The sequence below is a fragment of the Ostrea edulis genome, chromosome 4 (genome assembly GCF_947568905.1).
Source record: "Ostrea edulis chromosome 4, xbOstEdul1.1, whole genome shotgun sequence".
Lineage (NCBI taxonomy): Eukaryota > Metazoa > Mollusca > Bivalvia > Ostreida > Ostreidae > Ostrea > Ostrea edulis.
The window spans coordinates 89,702,560-89,723,781 of NC_079167.1; the positions used below are offsets into that span (position 1 = coordinate 89,702,560).

At 34.1% G+C, this 21,222-nt stretch overlaps 1 protein-coding gene across 7 annotated transcripts in view; it reads right to left on the bottom strand.

Moving 5' to 3' along the window:
• The window catches only part of LOC125669229 (uncharacterized), a 93,635-nt gene that overhangs the window by 26,199 nt on the left and 46,214 nt on the right, over window positions 1-21,222 (bottom strand). For all 7 annotated transcript variants that reach the window (XR_008802743.1, XM_056164237.1, XM_056164241.1 and 4 more), the window contains exons 4-13: window positions 20,042-20,165; window positions 16,406-16,593; window positions 14,275-14,417; window positions 12,179-12,323; window positions 10,650-10,738; window positions 10,052-10,256; window positions 8,277-8,419; window positions 6,922-7,093; window positions 4,979-5,140; window positions 3,704-3,862 (exon numbers count right to left, since the gene is read on the bottom strand). Coding sequence is in view for 6 of the 7 variants with exons in the window: in XM_056164237.1 (XP_056020212.1) it covers window positions 3,704-3,862; window positions 4,979-5,140; window positions 6,922-7,093; window positions 8,277-8,419; window positions 10,052-10,256; window positions 10,650-10,738; window positions 12,179-12,323; window positions 14,275-14,417; window positions 16,406-16,593; window positions 20,042-20,165 (1,530 nt within the window). In the remaining variant the exon portion in view is untranslated. The remainder of the gene's footprint in view (window positions 1-3,703; window positions 3,863-4,978; window positions 5,141-6,921; window positions 7,094-8,276; window positions 8,420-10,051; window positions 10,257-10,649; window positions 10,739-12,178; window positions 12,324-14,274; window positions 14,418-16,405; window positions 16,594-20,041; window positions 20,166-21,222) is intronic.

Below are 21,222 nucleotides of genomic sequence, written 5' to 3' on the forward strand. Positions count from 1 at the left end.
TTTTACCTGTGTTTCAAATAATATTTGGAGAAATGTGCCGATATTTGATATTTTTTTCTTGACAAATCAATTTTATATCAGTACTCTTATGTATTTATCTATGTTCCATAATGTTTTGGGATATGACATCGATATTTCATTATTTATTCTCAACAAATTAAACAATTACTATTTTGTTTATTTCGTACATGTTTTCGTTGTTTGAAAAATACTAGGCTATACATTACGCCGCCCAGAAAAATACTTATCTTCTTAGGACACTCCTAAAAGTCTGACAGAGTTTTGGACCAAAATTTAACTCCAAAAAATCCGACCTATAGGCGAGTATATACGGTAAGCAATTAAATGGATTGAAGAGGAAACTTTTGTCCATTCTATAACTTTTGTACAAAGAATGCTAATTTGTATATCCAATACAGAGATCAATAAGGCCAATGTGCAACAAGAGGTCCATGGGCCTTAACAGTCACCTGGTTAACATACAACAACCCTTCAGTTTAAAGATACAATGTGTTTAAATAAAATTTTTTTAAAATGAACATACCATAGAACGGGTTTATTCCGCGGGTCGAAAATTTGGCGATTTTCTGGCTGAAAGGTATGCTAATAATTTTAGCGGAATAAATTTTGGTGGACAGGGAATACTTTTCTCTCTTTAAAATACTGAAGCCACAAATGAGTGCATATTTAGCGATTAAAATTTTGGCAGAAAGCTATCTAACCAATAAAATAAGCCAAAATTATAATCCTGCAGAAAAAACCCCGCTATACGGTAAATTGCCCTTCAACTTTCATTACACATAAGTAGAAGTAAAGATGATTTTTATAATATAACCCATTTGGGCCTCACCCTAAAGCTTGGCTTGGATTTTTCGAAAAAATCTCAAAACTTAAATTTGGAGTTTTCTGTTATTTGAGCAGTCAAAATTTGAGTAAAACCTCAGATTAAGTCCAAGTTTCGACTTGCGTTACTTTCGAGAAATACAGGTCTGAACCAAAGGTTGTGTTCAAGATCATAGCAACTAGCCTAAGGGCTAGGTATGGTGGCTGATTTGTGCCTTTTAACAAATTATCATTTTGTTATTGTGAGGCAAAAAGACAACAAAACATTTAGTGACTTTTTGTCCCAAAATAACAACAAAATGATAATAAATTACTTTTTACCTCAAAATAAAGAAAAGGCGACAAATTGTAAAATGGCACAAATCAGCAACCATACCTATCCCCTAGGCTAGCCACTACGATCATGAACACTGCGCGGCCTACCTGGTCTAGGTTTTTGGTAGGAAACTAAATAGTTTTGATAAATAAAGTAAAATACACTTATTGTGAAGTGATGGGGGTGAGTAATTTTGATTCAGTAAAAACAATTCGTTATATTTAATAAGTATATTATTATGTAAGGACAGGATTTGAGCTGAAAATTTTCAAATTCTATTTTTTCCAATTTCATTGTTTACAATGCTTAACTAAATTATTTCTAATGGTCAATCAAAATTTTAATAATTAAAACAAGCCTTGTACCATTTTTTTTAATTTACATATAGAATGCTTTAATAGAAAATAGCATTTTAAAAACAAAATGAGAATGCATGTGCCAACTCTAGAAACTATTCAATTGGGTTCAGAATTAATTTGTAACTTGAAAAAATCTGCTTTAAAAGTACATTTAACATATATAAACAAAAAAAACATGGTACAATTAATTTTTCCTGACGATTAGAAATACCTTAGTAAAGCATTCTAAACATTAATAAATGGAAAAATAAAATTTTCAGCTCATTTGTGTCCATACCCCTTTAAAACTACAGGGAATGAAAATCACTTAACTGTAACCATATTTTACACAATATTTCAATATTTCCTCACAATGCACAAAGTAAAAAAATTAAATTTTAAGATCAATTAGTTCACAATTTTGTTAGATAATTTATATCTCTTCCTTATCACCATGTACCCAGTAAGATGTTTGATGTCTAGGGCCCTGTTTTACAAAAGAACTTAGGGCTAAGACCAAAAATGTAAACATTGTTCTAAAAACTCATCAAAATAATTTTGTGAGATTATACTTGCACAAAATTACACAACTAAATTCTTCTTATTCACATTAAAATCACAATTTAATCAATGTAAAGCATAAAATAAATTGCAAAATAAGATTTTAGTGTTAGTCGTAAGTTCTTTTCTAAAATGTGGTCCGGGGTCATGCAAGAAGATTTTTAATTAAGAAATATTCAATACTTGAGCCAATGTGAGCAAGAGAGCCCCTGATACAGGGGTCATGAATTTCATAAACTTAAGGAGGTACTCTACATCGTCATAATGGCTGACTTCCTTTTAAAACATGGATGAAAATATAAATATCAGCAGTATTTGTCTATTCATTTCAAAAAGTATCTCGCCAAGATGAGTAGCTCAGTAGTTTAGCATGTTGACTGCTGAACTGCAGATCATGTGTTTGATTCCAGCAGGGATTTTAAATTTTTTCCAGATTGCTTTCAACTAAAACTGCATTTTTTGACTAAATAAAGTAAATATGAAAGTTCTCAATATCAAAATATTGTTGTACATATCCTCCACTTTTCATCCACAGCAAATTTCTCTGGTGTAGCATACCTCCTTAACATCCAAGCACGAGAGCCCTACACACAAGGGTCATGAATTTTACAAATTTGGTAAATGTTTCTCTTATAATTTTTCTACGTGCTAGATTGTACTGTTTGATGTCCAGCAGGTGTTAAGAATTAAAAAAAAATGCATTTTCAAAAAATGAATCATAAAGCATACCCTAACACTTGAAAAACCCTGACCCAGAGGTCATGAATGTCACAAATTTGGTAGAGACTTCCTTGCTAATCATGACTATAAACTAAGTACATGTATCTGATTGATGTTTGTAAGAAGATATTTTTAATTGCATCATTTTCCATTGTTTTGACCCCACCCTTGAGGCCACTGTGGTACAGTGACCATGAAATTTACAATTTCAGTTCTCCTTACCCCGAAGATTTCTGTACCAAATTTGATGAAAAATGGTCAAGCACTTACTGAGCAATTTGAAAAGATAAGACAGAGCACATGCAACAGCAAACTTTCTAAAAACTTTTATTTTTAAACTATAAATTTCAAACGTCTTCCTCAATGAAAGTAAACAATTGTCGGCAGAGATGATGATAAGGATCTTTATTATATAAACAGGAGATCCGATAATTATACAATAATTATTATAAATAGGAGATATCAAATAATCATTTACGAACAGGTCAAATAATCACAATTATATCAACAGGAATTCAACTAATCGAATAATTTTCCACCCTGAAAAAGAAAGAGTGGTCTATTGTAAATGAAAGTTATCAAATTAAATATGATTTCTTTGTTAAAACTTTGCATTAATTACTTTCCAAATAAACTCAATGACTAGGCCTCTTGTTTTCTTTTTTGACTGTACATACTGATACACGTGGGATGATTTTCAAACAAATACTCTTTTCGATCCCTGAGAGCATGTGCACATTAAATTGAATATCAATGATGAATTCATTGAATGAAGGATGAGTAATCAATAAGAACTTAGGTACAAAAGAGAATCATGCAATATCGAATTGTGACAAACAGGTTATAAGCTTTTCATGCAGCATAATGAAAATGTTGCAATCAACAAATATTAATATAGCGAATACATGTTGACAAGTTTCCTTACCATTGTTAGTAGGGGATCCAATCTTCATTTCACTTTTTGGTCCCTCCCGCGTCAGTGAGAGGGCTCTGACCGACACTCCGTATCTAACATCTGCTACGAGGTTTCTGATAGTGTACTGGGTGTTACTGTCTACTGGAACATCCACGGAAATTTCATCACCTACAACGTATCCGTATCTCAGTTAATAAAATGTTTCCATGAGACTTTACAAACTTACTTTATGATGGAAGTCTGTATCTGTAACTTTAAACAAGAGCTCTACAGAGTACAGAATTGTATCACAACAAAGCATATTAAAAGAAAGAACCCTATCATACAAATAAAATCAGAATACCAGAAATATTGGCTAAATAAAAGAGATGTACGTGGCTTAAATTTCGTATGCACGGCTAATCAAATGCAGGAACACCTACATAATTGGGCAAGTGTATACATCCTTCCATAACTATGAAATAAACAAGAAATTATATCTCTTGATATCTATTTATGAATGTGACCTCTCTAAATATGAATTTGACCTCCCTATATACGAATTTGATCTCCATACATATGAATTTTATCCCCCTAGATATGAATTGGACCTCTCTAGATATGAATTTGACCTCCCTAAATTTGATCTCCCTAGACATGAATTGGACCTTTCTAAATATGAATTTGACCTCCCTAGATATGAATTTGATCTCCCTAGACACGAATTGGACCTCTCTAGATATAAATTTAACCTCTATAGACATGAATTGGACCTCCCTAAACATGAATTGGACCTCCCTAGATATGAATTTGACCTCTTTAGATATGAATGTGACCTCTTTAGATATGAATGTGACCTCTCTAGATATGAATTTGACCTCCCTAGATATGAATTTGACCTCCCTAGATATAAATTTGACCTCTATAGATATGAATATAACCTTGACCTTTCTTGAAGTGCAACTGTCACTAAACAATTATGAACAGCAGTTATGAAATTTTTATCTGCCCAAGTTACAGCTGTTCACAGACAAACAAACAGACAGACAAAAGAGGATACAATTCTTTTCCTGTTTAGAGTGTAAGTGAACACTTCAACATGTAAGTTTTAAAACACTTCAACATATTAGTTTACACTTCAACATGTAAGTTAATACTTAATTCTTCAACAAACTTGTTAATACATGTACTTCAACAAGTCAATTAATAATTCAACTTGTTTGTTAATTAATACTTTCATATACTAGTTGAAATTTGAACATACTATTTCTCATAATCACTTTTTGGAAATCATTATTTTCATACCAGAACAGGCCTTTGATTGTAGCCGACAGTATGTTATCCGATATAGGTGAATATAGGCATTATTTGGAGCTGTCTGGTCACAGTTGATGGGGGACCAGTTTACTGTCAGGCTATTCTCAGGAGGGTCAGGGAGGAAGGACACCGTCTGTATAGGCGGGGGATCTGAAATGTTGAAAGTCTCAAAGATATAATCATAAACTTTACATGACATTCAATGGCTGCACAATATTGTGAAAATAAACACCAGAAGAAAAAAAGAAAGCGTAGCACTACACCAGCGGAACAGTCGATGAACAGTGAATGGAACGTTTTGTTGCAAGAACGAAACACTTCTTATAAAGAACGGAACAATTGAGTCGAGAATGAGAATGAACAAGTCGAAAATGAGAATGGAATGTTTTGGGTTGAGGGGGAATTGAATGGTTTGGCCTTCATTTCATATTCTTCTATTCATCTTATGGCACTTTTAACATGTACACATGAGAGAGAGATAGAATGTGATTGAATACATTCACTGAATCCTTCCCAAAATTTTTCAAATTTGTTTATTTAAGAAATGAATATCACTTTTGAGCTGTTCATGGTCATTATGAACGGATTTGGATTTGAGGTCAATTCTGTGAATCGCATTAGCGATTCACAGAGAATTTGCCTCAAATCCACGTCCGTTCATATTGACCATGAACAGCTCAAAATTGATGTTCATTTCTTATATTTATATTCATTTACTAAATCATCGTTTGTTTACATTGCTTGTGTAAGTCAGGAAATATTTTGTTGCATAAAACGATATCCTAAGATCCACCTATGTCACAGTCGTATTGTGACGTACATCAAAACATAGACATGACATAACACTTCGTCTTACCCTGCCTTTTATCAACATTGCAAGGTGCATTGTATTTTGGATCTAGGAGACCACAAGATTGGGATGATAATCCACGTAATTTCACAATCTTAATCCGAGGTGTGACTTTGCGAGATCTTTGTAACACATGTATTTTTTCAAATCATTATGATCTCTCAGTCATGTGCTTTAAACTGATTCATAATTCGTTCATAGTCAATATGAACGGATGGTGCTGCATGCTGAAACTGGTTGGTTCATAGAGGAAAATGTGATTTGTAATATAAATATATGAAAATGTTATTATTTTTTTAAACCGGTGATGAAAACAAAATATGTACAATTAGTGTAAAAGTTGACATGAAAACATCTCTATACATGTCATTCATACAAAACAACTTTTTATCAAATAATTCTCCTGAGCCCTTTTTAAGTCCAATTATGTGCATCTGTCTTTGAAGAAGTTAAGATTTTACTCTCAAAATTCTACCACTAAACATGTTTTCTTAGTTCAAAAGGAATGAAAATAAAGCAATCCATCAACTGTTTCTCTTGGTTCTCTTTAAAACTTTCAACTCCGAGTGTTTTTAAATGAATTGTAGTGTTGCATGTAAACAGTTTTACTACCCCCAGTGTAAATGCATGAATTCTGAAATTTAAGTAATTTAATGACTGATTGGTGGATTTATTTGGAATTATTGAAAAAAGTGGAAAGTATTAAGCAAATCTTCTGACGGACCACTGTAACACCGTACCTGAAGCCTATTCAGCAGAGCATGCGCCCACGAACATTCCCAATAAAATCCTTTGGTGCTAGAGGCGAGAACTCGCGTGCGCCCACTCTGCTGAACAGACTTATCAATTAGACACTGCACAACTTTGACATCTTTTTAAATCAACATTATTTCGACTCTCCAGTGTAATGGTTTATTTTGAGGTAGGTCTTATCTGCATATAAATTATCTGCGATACTTTCAGGTTTTGATGATATGTGTTTTGATGTGTAAATATATCAAAGACAAGGCCACAATCAAAACTAATTAGTGTAAGAACTAATAGTGCAGTCCTGTATATATAATTTTAAGGATATCATTACCTGCATCTTTAACATATCTGCATTTATCCTGCCATTTAATACCACTACTAACACTCCTCTTGTTGAGGACAGCCACACCAATGATGACATTGTCGATGACTCCACCAACATCAATTGCATATATGACGGTGTGGTTCATGTAATTGATTCTCCTCAGCAAACGTACTTCATCCTAGTAGGAAAAAAACTTTTTTTAGACCTGAAATTTGATGCTTTTAGGCAAAAGGCAATGTTTTGGTCTAAAGATATGAAAAATCAATATATTGTTTTCATTTTATATGATCAGAAAGGAAGCCAATAATAAATCAAAGTTTATTCTCAGTTTCGTTTACGGAAAAAAAATGATAATACCATACAACAGTTGTCGTACATCGCTGGTAAGCCACAGTTGATTTCGCTATCTCGTACCAATCAGATCGCAAAATTCAACACCCCGACGAGTGAATTTTTTTGGCATCGTATCCACTGAGGTAAGGGATAACGAGATCGACTGTGGGGTTACCGACGATGTTGTCATAAAGAAAATGACTTTCAATATGCCACCAGAGGGCGTAGTACCAAGCTTTTACTAGTCTGAGTCAGACTTGCCTTTGTGTCGAGTCCTGGCCTCAAGACCATAAACTGAGAAATAGACTTAAGTCTAAATTTCAAATCCAGCTAACATTTTAAAATAATTTTCATCAACAAATAAAATTTTTAGTATATGTTTGCATTTGAATTTTATATAATCTTGCAGATTTTTTAAACATTTGTGCTACATAAATTTTGACTTAAGTCTATTCTCAGTTTATGGTCTTGGAGCTTGATTTTAAAATCAGGGTGGTAGATGACAGAATGCAATTCTGCCATTAAAAGATAAGTTAAACACTACCAGCATTATTATGAACTGACTGTACCTTCTTTTGATTGGTCTTCTACTGTCCAATTTGAGATCAAAACAGTGGAGGCAATAAGGTATTAATTTTCCTCCAATATCACAGCAAAATTTTTTGTTGGACTCATTAACTTTAAGAATCTTAATATGGATGACCTTTCCAATGTTTTGAATTTCTGTATTGCTGTGGGATCATTTAAATCCTTAAGAATCAAATTCATTGTGGCGATTTTATTGTTTCATTGGGACTTAATTTTGTTTTTATGTTTTCTATACATTGAAAAATTGTATACATTGTGCATGTTGTTGTAGTTTGAATTTACCAACAAAATCCACAAAATCTAATGATTCCACCCTGTTTCTCTGACAGTCTGAATGAAGTACAGCTACATGTGTATCAAGATTATCTAATGATTACACCCTGTTTCTCTGACAGTCTGAATGAAGTAAGGCTACACCTGTATCAAGATTATCTATGTACCTGACATCTGGACACAGCCGGGTATACTTTACACCAAACTACATCAACGCCCATAACTGTCTTCCGCTTGACCCCGAACCAAGACAACTGGACCTCAGAGTCACTCATCTTTTCCATTATAACTCTGCTGGGAGGAATGACCTCTGGAAAGAAAACGAACATGACATCAGGCCTGGAGAACGAAACACGGACACTCGTAACCTGGTAAACAACTAGAGAAGTCATAACAAGACCAATATTCCCCGTTGCGCTTATTCAAAACTTGGTTTACATAAATTATCATTTTCTCTAAATGGCGATAACCACATGGCCTTGCTTTGGAGTCCTGACATGTCATTATTAGTTTTTGGGTTTTTTTAAAAGCGTCCTCTGTGCCCTACAGAACTTCTATTTCCCTGAAAAAGTTATGACCCTGAACAAAAATTCAAACATTTTTAACAGTCACTTTGAAGAGCTTCTATTGATGCTCTAGCTACAGAGCAGAGTAGGTGTTCTACAGAGAAGAGCAAGGATGCCTAAACAAAATAACAACTTAATTTGTGGAAGGAATAGTTCATACACTGACATACCAGTCAAAGACAAAAGTGGAAAGTTACATAAGGCAGTATGGAAATTCCTGTTATCACTGCTGTGTTGCAGTTATTCAAGTTGCCTTTCTTCGATATTTTGTTGATGATTCCATAGTTACAAAATGGTGGCATGTTAGGAAGAGGTGTAGTGTGAACATTGTTTTTACTTATGTTTTGTCCAATGGAATCCAGGTTAGAATAGGTCTTCATTACCCCTTGGCTTGTTGCAAGAGGCAACTAAATCGGGTGAACTTTTGGATGACTGCAAATACCAGAGGGATTGGACACCAGAGGGAAAATGGAAGAGAGAAGGACCCAAACGGTCACCTGGCTATGAAGAGCGGAGGCCAAAATAAAACAACAGAAGAGAAGTTGGGATATAGTACTGTCCTCAGAAGCTAGTCAAATACAGACAGGGATGGAGAGACCTTGTTTAATCCCTGTAAGCCAAAGGCATCTTGGGCAGTAAGTATCATGAATATAGCCTTGGTTCAGAGTACTGAAACATGACGGAGGCAACGTTTCTGCCCAGTGTGAGCTTCTGTTTCTCCAGCATAAAGTCCAGCAGTTTTTTTTCCTTATATAACTGACACCGATAAACGGTACCATTCTCAATGCCAAAAACCGTTTTCGAGACTAAAAATTCCCAATTCACTTGCCGAAAAATAGACCGCTGACATCGTAATTTACTTAGTCTGAAACGTGTTAACTAAAATGTTCACTTCCGGTATTAAAGTGAAAGTACAGATCATGGCAGTGCGCGTGTTTTGTAGAGCTCTGATGATTCCTTATGCATCACAACAGCAAATATTACCGTAAAAAAGTTTGTAAAGAGATGAATACTTATTGTTTTGTTCTCTTTTTTTCTTTTCTTTTAGTTGAAATCATTTGCCTATACATTGGTATAAAATTCCCAATTTGTTCGATTTTGACACTATTGGGAATGGGTACCGGGTACCAGTACCAGTGGGTAGAAAAAAACCGCTGAAGTCATAGTCTGAACAAACAGTGGGAGATAGATGGGTAGACAGACAGATGTATTCCTATATAACAACCAAAATACTTTGTTTGCATTAGTTGAAATCAAAGATTCAGGCCTGACTCGATACTTATCTAACCCTACAACACAGGAAGCAGAAAAATGTATTAGTGTTGACACAAAACATTTGCTTTAAAAAACTGAGTAACATTCACAAGAACTCTTACCTCCATGAGCAGGTATATAGAAGGAAGAATTTGGTGAACATCCCTTTGGATTACAGCCTTTCACAGTGACAATGCTATCCACACACGGTAGTCCATTTATAGACCACGAAGATACATTTGGAGGCACTTCCTTTCCCTCAGCAGCAGTACCAGGGGACACAACATAATGTGTCAGAGGTCCATTTTGAAACTTCTCGGGAATTCTCTACAATAAATGTACAATACTTTATTAACTGTGATGACAAATGGTTTCATTAAATCTGATGCTCTTTTAAATAAGTGGGTCTCAGATTTTACTTTGTTGTAAGCTGTTTCATTATAGTCAATTCCATTGTGAACATAATTTTTAACAAAGAGAAAGGAAGAAAATTACTCAGAACCTAAAATCATTTTGATGCATGTGTCACTTCGTTGTACCAAATGCCATATTAATTAAATGGAGATAAAAGAATAGGCAATTGTCCATCAAATCACACATTACCAAAACCTTTTATGTTGGAAACAAATTTGAAATTTCATGATCATGAAAATCATCGAAACCACCATGTATGCAGTGTGGTTACCTCAAATATAAACTGAACAGTAGACAAAGAATTACCTCCCAGTACACAGTTACGATGCGCTTTCCAGTATTACAATCCTCCGAGAAATACCCGCTAGGCAGCACACGCGGTGCACGAGCTGGGGCTACAAAAAATGCAGGTCTTGATTTAAAACGGTAACAAAGTGTAAATAATGAAATAGATCAAGCATTTAAGGCATGCAGCATATCATTATTCATTGTTTTTATCTATCAAGGATAAATTGTTGATAAACATTTTGTGACATCTTTCTCTCTATCACAAGTATCAAAGTTAGTTTCCTGGAGATCAGTTTTAAAAAATCCCCTCCTTTAAAACAGACCTACAATTTCGATATATTGTACATTGAATTGCATATGGTTACTTTTAACAATGGGAATACCGAATATCAGTTTTTGCTGTACCATCTTTTTTCAGCGAATCATAGCCTAAAACAGTACATGTATATCAAATAAACGTGAATCAAATTTTCACTATTTCAAAGTCATAGCAAAAATATAATTCACCATTATTTAAACTGTGAAATGATTTTACACAATTTCTGGATTACTGTCGCAATTAAAATCAAATCTACATATGGATGATATTCCTGCTTCTCTGAATCCATCTCTGACGATTTCAGGTTTTGTTCAAATGTAATCATAGAGCTTGTCAGCTATTTCTCTCCAAGTGGCTTCATCCATGTGAGAGATACATTGTATGTCAACCTTCACCTTGTCAATTTTGGAAAGACGTGCTCAGTTAATCACACACCTGTGCTGCATATCATTTTTCAAAAACAATTTTGCACTTTTGTTTACACTCGAGTAAATATGTACAATTTGGCAGTATACTAACATAAATCACTGTTTGTTATTTTCACCTTTTATAGTAACATAAACAAGTCGATTTGCAGAAAAGTTTACAGTGAACTCCTTCGATATATCAACTGGATTAAGTTCCAGCGAACATATTGTAATGCAAAATATTTATTGATAAATGTAATTATTTTCAGAGTTTAAAACTGCAATAAACCATCAACCGTTACATGCACCAGTAGCTCGGGTATAATTATACATTGATTGAAGCAGTGAACAAGGCCCACTTAATCAGCTTGTCGTTTATTAAATAAACAACGAGGCTCGGATACTTGTTACCTGGCACTCGTAAGATACAGAGGGACACTAACAACACAGAATTTTCACCACATTACAACTGTATGCTATATAACTCTATTACCAAAAAAACTTTGTATCAAATTTACGCTGATTTATTTTCTGCGATTCGGAAATCGTCGTGAACAAAGCATAAATTGGATGCATGCGGAAAAAACTTGATATACAGTATAGGGCATCCCCCCCCCAAAAAAAAATTAATGCTTTTATTCTTATCATCCAGCAAATGAGCCAGTATGTCAAAATAACCAGATAAACAAAAAGTTGTCTCAAGCACTATACATAAACTAGACTGTACACTAGATAGTACTCCATTTAAGTATTTGAGAGGGGTTTCAATGCCATTCACACAATTTTTCAAACCAATCTATGCCGGGTTTTCATAAACATACCTTTGTGACATGTAAGAAAGTCAATCCTCTTCGCTTCACTGAAGTACAATCCTCCAAGAGGTTTAATTCGCACTTCCACTGTGTAGTTGCTTGCAGGTACTAAGTTATGCACAACTAAACTATCACTTCCATTCACACTGTAATTCTGAAAAATTCATCAAAAATAAGATTAATCAAAAATCCCCAGAACAAGAGGTCCATGAGCTACACCACTCACCTGTGTTACCATGGCCCAGCTGTTGTGATCTTTAAATGACTTTTTTTTTTAAAATCTTTATTCCCAAACCTAGCCATGAAGGATCACAACATAACTATGATTATAAGGTCACAAGGTCAACATGATGTGTTTGTGTATATATGGCAGAAAAGTAATTCAGATACCAAAAGAAAGGTTTTATCACATGAAAGGCACATGTGTAATATGAAACCCTTACATCTAACCATTCAAAAGTTATGACCATGGCAAGGTTAAAGTTTTTCAATAGTAGATCATACTCTAAGGTAAAATATTTTGGAACCAAAAGAAAGGTAATGGCAAAAGGAATACACATATAAATTATGAAAGCCCTATCACCATCCATTCAAAAGTCATGGCTAACGTTAAAGTTTTTGCATCTTCGCTAGCCAAGGGTTTACGATCCGCTCCCCTTCCCCACAACCCATACATATAGCTGCGTTAGCATGAATTTCATAGCTTTGAGTGCCGTCCTCTAGCAGATGGAGAAAACAAACTCTGTTTGGATTACATCATGTTCAACCAATAAAAATGCGTTTTTCAACTACACTTTGTGTGTTGTTAAAATAAAAATGGCTGCGTCCAGTGAGTTAACACGATGTTATATGCAAATAATATAAAATCAATAATTTAAAACCTTTTTTCACAGACAAAGCCTCATGGCACAGTCTACATACCACCATATTGTATGGAGACTAAGAAAATCTGATAAAATGGAAGCGTTTTGAAGACAATGACTAATTGTTTACACATTCCATCGTCTTGCACGTGGTGTAATATAACACGTTATCTGATTAGATGCAGGGAACTTGGTCTGCATCCAATCATAAGCAGGAAACTATTGACATGAAAATCATGCTAACACAGCCAAGGGTTGTAGAGAAGCAGAGTGGATCGTAAATTCTTGGCTAGCAAAGATGAAGTTTTTGTGCACCAGACAAAAAGACAGATGTAAAAACCAAAAATCATCTCCAATCAAAGTGATTCATTATGCTAAAATTTTATGTGATGGCTCATTTAAGTAACTCATATGAAGCAGGATTTTGCCATTGAAAAAGAAATACAAGCTCTCAATTATTTTAGGGATACCCCCCCCCCCCCCCAATGATAAGGTGTATTTGTTTGCAATAAGAGATTCTAGAGTCTAAATTTTGTTATTTGGTGCATGATATGAATATCGTATCTCATAAAACCTGCCTAAACAACCCAGATAGACATTAAAAATTCTAATGGTAAAAATATCTATGAAAATTGAAAACATTTGTTTATATATTTTTTTAATTCATGGATAAAATCTTCCAAAGAACATGTCAATCATAAAAAAGAAAAAGATACACATGACAAATATATTTTACACTCTGCCCCCTCCCCCCGTCTATGCACACTTTTATATTGCTTCTGACAACTCTGAAACCCAATCATACTAAAGTCTTGCTATGTTTTTTAATTTAGATTACAGAACTGTTCTATACCATTTCTTAATTCAGTCAGCATCTTATAAATAAGACTTTAATCTAATATAAGAGTTATTCACCATTGGGACTCTAATATAAGAGTTATTCACCACTGAAACTCTAATGTAATCCTGTAGAATCATTTAAATTCGTGGGGGCCAATTTTCGTGGATTGCTGATTTTTTACGGGTTCGTGGGGATGTAATTTCGTGGATTTATATATTTGTAAGAAAGATAACTCTGGAATGTAATTATGATTCTTTATTCATTGAGGATGTAAATTCGTGGGTGTGGGGTACCCACGAATTCCACGAAAATTGAGCCACCACGAATTCTATTGATTCCACAGTATATATAATAAGAGTTATTCACCATTGTGACTCTAATGCAATGTAAGAGTTACTCACCAATGGGACAATATTCCACTTTGACCTCAGAGTGATTTGAGAGGAAGTGTCCATCCCCCACGGAATCAGGCCCCACGTTACATTGGCATCTTCACAAGACTCCATGGATGTTGCATTGATAAACGTTGTTGGTAAAGGCTTTACTACAAAATACACAGAATAATCATTTTCCTCATTCTAATGATTTAGCTTCAGTACTTGTAACAACAGCAGCAGTCCTGCGAACTTCGACTGTATAGGGCTACAATACACAGACTGTAAGCAGTAAAATATAAGATCATAACACATTCATGTATAATGTACACCAGTATATACATGTATATGTGTGAGTATATATATATATATATATATATATATATATGCATTGAGCTGTGATAAACTAATAAGAATAATTACTACTTTGATATATATATATATATATATAAATATATTTTTAAATATATTTTACTTTCATGTAAAATACTCGAATCTGATAGGTCGAGAAGCATTTGAAAACATTGTTACCCTCTAAGAACAGAAAGCACACACTCCATGGTGATAGCATCTAGCAACAGGTAACAGTACTTGACAACAGGTGATATTATAGAAAATTATCACATGCGTCAAATTTATGCGCGTACAGTTCGCCATATATTTTAGACGACGTTGTTTGAGCGTTTGTAATAAACACGAATACCCGCATCGATATACGAAATATCGCAAAACAGTGATTGATCAAATGTCAACAGACGTAAGTCTTTCTGCTTTGTTGTTTATATAACATTCAGTATAATAAAAACTAATATTGCATGTAGTTGAGGGTAACATTGAAAATTTTCAATGTTACCCTCAACTTCATGCAATATTTAGATAATGTTATGATAAGTAGTGTATTTATTACCCGTTTAAATTGTTTCACTAATTCTAAAGTTAAAAAAAATACCATGCAAGAGAAATCAGGTACATTTTATACCCAATCTACAATTTCATGTTTGTGTTTGAAGTGAGAGAATTGTTATTTTAAAATTGTTAAACATTTAAACAATTTTTGAATATTAGTACATTGTATAGAATATACCATGTAAATTGGCAACAATACTGCATGAATTTTCATTTTATTGGAAACTGGCTTTGTTCAAATCTAAGAGGGCTAAAGAACTTAATGCCCACCTGAGTACCACACAGCACAGAACTAACTATCAATTCATAGTGAAAGTTTGCACCTTGAAAACTCCGAGAACCTAATGGCCTCATGATACAAAGGTTATGTTTAAAAACTGTGGCCAAAACAATTTTTTTCTAGTTTAAACCATATTTCATCTGTAAATATCAAAAGGGGGCACAGAATTCAAATAAGTTCAAGTAATCTTATTTCAAATAGTTACCTTAACATAGGTAAAATGACCTTGATTCAAGGTCAAAACACATTGTCCGGTCATACGCAACCTTTGCGCAAAATATGAAATGACAGCCAAGAATAAAAAGTAATTCATTTTGAGTTTACAAGCCACGATCCATCACCTGGGCCCAAAAGGAAGCCGTGCATTAAGTTTGCTCTATATGAAGTTCATAGTTAGATAGCAATAGGTTACCTGGCAATTCAGGTGACCTAAAAACTTACAAAACTATGTGAAATGTGAAAACTAGATGTTTTTATAGTCCATGGGTGCCTATAAAGATGCTGAAAGCGAGTCAATTAGAACAAAATAAAACTTTAATCTGCAATTCAATATAGAACTATATACCCACAAAATTATCTGCAAACACAGCAAAACAAATATCTGGATAACAATGAATTCTGTGAAGATTTCAAAATCCAAGGACTGTAACAGTGAATATGTTGGAGACGGGGCATAAAAATTTACCGTTATTTACTGTGCTACTGTTATTTGTTATGGCCAATGTCTTAACTAGTTTTACTTAGATGGTGTGTCTCTCTACATTTTTCTAAAGGAAGCTGAACAACACCACTTTATAGAACATATTCTGACTTTCAGTGACAAATTGCCATTAAAATACCAAACTAATACAACCCTATTTCTTAATTATTATCCTCTATTCAAAGGTTTGAAACAGCTGTCATTTCATGTGTTTTTTTAGTTATACAATTTCAGCAGTTTTGAATGCAGTTCATAGAAATACCAATACTTACATATGCTATGATTTGTAAAATCCTTTCTGAAAGACTTTGTATCTTTAAACTCCATGTTGGTTATGTAGAGGACGACAATTTTTGACATGGAAAAATTGGCTGCATCATCTTTACCAGTCCAAGTACAATTTTCCTGCCCCTTCACCTTCTGTGGACAAGGGATCACACTCATTCCATTGTCTGGGGACCTGATTGTAAAAAAAAACACGTTTTTCACATAAAAATGACCTGCACGTATTTCTTTCTAAAGCCAACTCTCTCTCTCTATCTATTTATCTATCTATCTACAACACACACCTCATAAGAATATCCTATCTATCTATCTATCTATCTATCATCTATCTATCTACAACACACACCTCATAAGAATATCCTATCTATCTATCTATCATCTATCTATCTACAACACACACCTCATAAGAATATCCTATACATGTATTATTTTATATCATAGAAAAGCTAGCAATTACAATTCTTTTTGGAAAATGCATGAGGGCATGAACTGCAATGCTTTACACAAACATACTTTATGAAGCATGTTAGCGCTTTATGAAAAGTATATATATATATATATATATATGCACATTGTTCACATTCATGAGGAAATGGCTATTATTTCAAAGATAACAAGATGTGTTTGTGAAACACAAATGCCCCCAATAACGGTCAATTCTAAAGATGGCCAAGGTCAGAAAGACAAATATCTTGGTACCAGTAGAAAGATCTTGTCACAAGAAATGCTCATGTGCAATATGAAAGTGCTAATATTTACCATTTAGAAGTTATGACCAATGTCAATTTTTTAAAAGTAGGTCAAATGTCAAGGTCAAAAGCTTTAGTACTCATGGAAAGGTTAAAAATTTCAAAATGTAGGTCAAACTCCAAGGTCAGGTCACACGGTCAAAATGTTGGTACCCACAAACAGGTCTTGTCACAAGGAATATTCATGTGAAATATCAAATTAAGCTCTAGTACTTACTGTTCAAAAGTTACAAGCAAGATTAAAGTTTCAGACAGGATGACAGAATTTATACGGAATTACAGAATGACAGACAGGACAAAAACAATATGTCCCTAGATCTTCGATCTCGGGGGCATAAAAAGATATTGAAGGCAAAAACGTTCTTAACGTACATATAAAATAAAATGACATTATCATAAGGTACTAGTAATTTAGTTGGCTAAACAAGAAATACATGGAAATTTGAATTACTCAAACTTGGGCAATTTTTAGAGTGAAGTTATAATGATTTGAACTAGGGCGATTTTTAGAATTGAAATATTATTTGAACTAGGGCGATTTTTAGAGCGCGTTCTATTTGGAAACATCCTCCCTATAGATGGGAAAATATGTTTCAAACTTTTCTTGAACTGACATTTATCATCGACATACATAGAAAAATATCTATATTACAAATCACATTTCCTCTATAAACCAACCAATTTCAGCGCTCGACACAATCCGTTCACACTGACTATGAACGGATTATGAACTAAATTAAAGCACACGACTGAGAGAGCGTAATGATTAGAAAAAACACAATATTTGTTACAAAGAAGTCGCAAGTCACACCTAAGATTAAGATTGTGAACTTACGTTAATTATCATCCCAATATTGCGGTCTCCTACCTCCAAAATACAGTGCACCGTGCAATGTTGATAAAAGGCAGGGCGAGAAGAAGTGTGACGTCATGTCTATGTGTTGACGTACGTCACAATACAACTATGACTAGGAGTTCGTTTTATGCAACAAAGTAGTAGCAATGTAAACAAACGGCGATTTATTAAAGGAATATAAATATAAGAAATGAATAGCACTTTTGAGCTGTTCATGATCAGTATGAACAGATTTGGATTTGAGGCAAATTCTGTGAATCACGCTAGCACAACACGAATGCCCCTGCCTGCAGTAAAGTCGAATGTAGGAAATCCATCGAAGTGCATAGCATTGAATGTGGTATTCAGATTGTATGTTACACCTATTTAGTACAAATGAAGAACTCTACAACAATCCTTTATAAGTTTTAACAGCAATAAAATGAATATATCCTTTATACAAGTTTCTTCTGAATCAACAACATCTTATGATCAGAACAGTAATGTTTCTTTGTCAAAGGAGCACAACTCCATCAAAAATCAACCATCCAAAACAAAACCTGCACGTGATCTGCAACTCATCAATATACATTTGCATACAAAAAATCAGTTCAATATCTCAAGGTGCTTAGGAAAAAAAAGTCTGGAAAACTGGTCATAACAGTACTCAAGGGGGTCATGATTTTAACAAACTTGAATCTGCACTATATCAGGCAGCTTTCATGTAAATTACAGCTCTTCTGGCCAAGTGGTTCTTGAGAAGAATTTCAAATGATTTCTGCATTTTTCTGATTATCTCCGCCTTTGAAGGAGACATGGCCCTTTATTTGAACAAACTTGAAAGCCCTTCACCCAAGGATGCTTTTTGCCAAGTTTGGTTGATATTGGCGTGGTGGTTCTGGAGAAGACGAATACAGATGATTGACAACAAGCGATCAGAAAAGCTCACTTGAGCTTTCAGCTCAGGTGAGCTAAATAGTCTGGAAAACTGGGTGTTGCGGAAGGAAAGAAGGACAGACAAAGGTAAAACTATATGCCTCAACCACATTGTGACAGGGGCATTAAGAATAAAAAGAAATTCACTATCTATGAAAGTTTAAATTTCAGATCTCTGAAATAATCATTCATTTTCCCCATGCTGTCAAATAAAGAACTATATATATGATAAGGGCCTTATTGGACCTTTTAAAATATATGAAAAATTCCTGAGAAATTCAATATTTTGAAACTTTGAATTTTGTATAACAAAACAATCTATATATATTTGTATCATGGCTGTGGTGTTTTTCCTTTTATAAAAAGCGTACAATAACTGGAGATACACCAGTGGGCGGAACAATCATTTGCATATTTTTTAAAACTGTGCCGTGTAAATAAATTATTGAACACCACTTGACAATTTCAACACATGGTGAAGTTCAAATTAGAATTCACGAGATCTAGGCTCGCGGTCGTGTCGATATCCATTTATCATCTCCCATGCCAGTTTAATTTCACGAAATATGTGATCATCACATGCTTGTGAGAAAATCATCATGGTCGTCATTGAATAAAAACTGAACATCCAAATCATGAAAATCGTCAATGATCATAGTTGAGGTGCTCTGATCAGACACATTCTCCACATCCTCTCTCACCAACTATCGGCGATAAGTGAGCGATGAGCATGCATGGCGGGAAGAGGACAATACCCAAGCGATCACCTGACAAAAACTTTACTTTTCATTGGAGTAATTATAAAACTCATGCAATAACCACTAATCACATGACAGATATTATATTTCTAATTGGTCATGATACAAGTAAGTCATTGAATATTTATATCGGTGTATCTTGATTTATTTCGACGAAGGGCGGAGACTCGTGCTTCGCACTCGTCACCGCCCTTCATTCAAATAAATCAACATACACCAAAATAAATATACAATAACTATTACATACATGACCATATTCATGTACTAAAATATTGTTCTTGACAAAAAAAAAGAAATATTTCAGCTGTAGAAAATATGATTATTATAAAAAAAAAAAAGTCTCACATGACTATGGTGATATTGAGATATGCTATGTGGTTATACAGCCCCAATTCCCAACTGCAATAGAATTCATCTTTTTTTTCATCCAACATACAGGTAAAGTTGGTTACATTCCTCACTGGTTCATCTGAAATAGAAGAGGACTAACATAAGATTGTAGTTTTTGTTAATCTGCGAGTGACTGGGGTATGTGAATGCATATGTTGGCAGTTGGCATGGATTTTTTAAAATGTCTAATAATCACCTTGTTATAGTAAGCCACTGTCTCATTTATAATACTTATGCAGTTTTACACCTCAAAAACTCTTTTAAGTTCAAACAAAGTCCGCTCTGGGTCACTTTCATAACTGAATTTTACATTCACCTAATCTTTTCTCATATTTCTTTTGAAATTGACATTGCTTTCATCTACAACAATGAATGCATGTGTGCATGCTTGCTGCAAACTAGTTCAATCCAGTTTTTTAGTACCACCTGTCTGTGTAATCATTACCAAATATGGAGCATCATCGAGGTCAAAGGGTGTATTAGCTGCTAAATTCTGTTTAACGTAAAATAAATAAATAAATGGGCAACCATATATTTTAATACTTAAACCTAGTTAATATTTCAAAATATAAACAATAAAATGTCTTTCTTTGTTGTTGCATTGGGTGATGTACGTTGCGCAACAATCATTGCAGAAAAAATGAATAATCAGGTTATGAATTTTTTCTGCTTTGCTACAGGTAGCTACCTTCAACACCCACTAAAACAACAAAGGAAGTACAGTGAAACTTCTCTAAGCCGGCCGTCTCTCGGACCAAAAACAAACGGCCGGTTTGGAGGGGTGGCCGGTTAACTGAGAATTTAGCATTTAGAGACATTTTCCCATTCTTCTTGGTGATCTATGATCAATTATCAGCGAAGATCACATTAGTCTGCTTGTACCTACTGGTAATCATACATGTGTAATTGATAAGAAATATTCTCACTGAAATCATCTAATTTTAAACTGAAAATCAATAACAGGATTCCGATGCATAAAGAAAACACAGAGGCATACAGTGATTGGGATAAGCAAGCGCCCTGTGCCATAGTCGCATTAAATTATAAAATGGCGCATAGAATATTGAAAACAATGCACCGCTGAGGCGCATATCATATATACCTAGTTTGAACTTTTCCCCGACTGACTTTTTGTA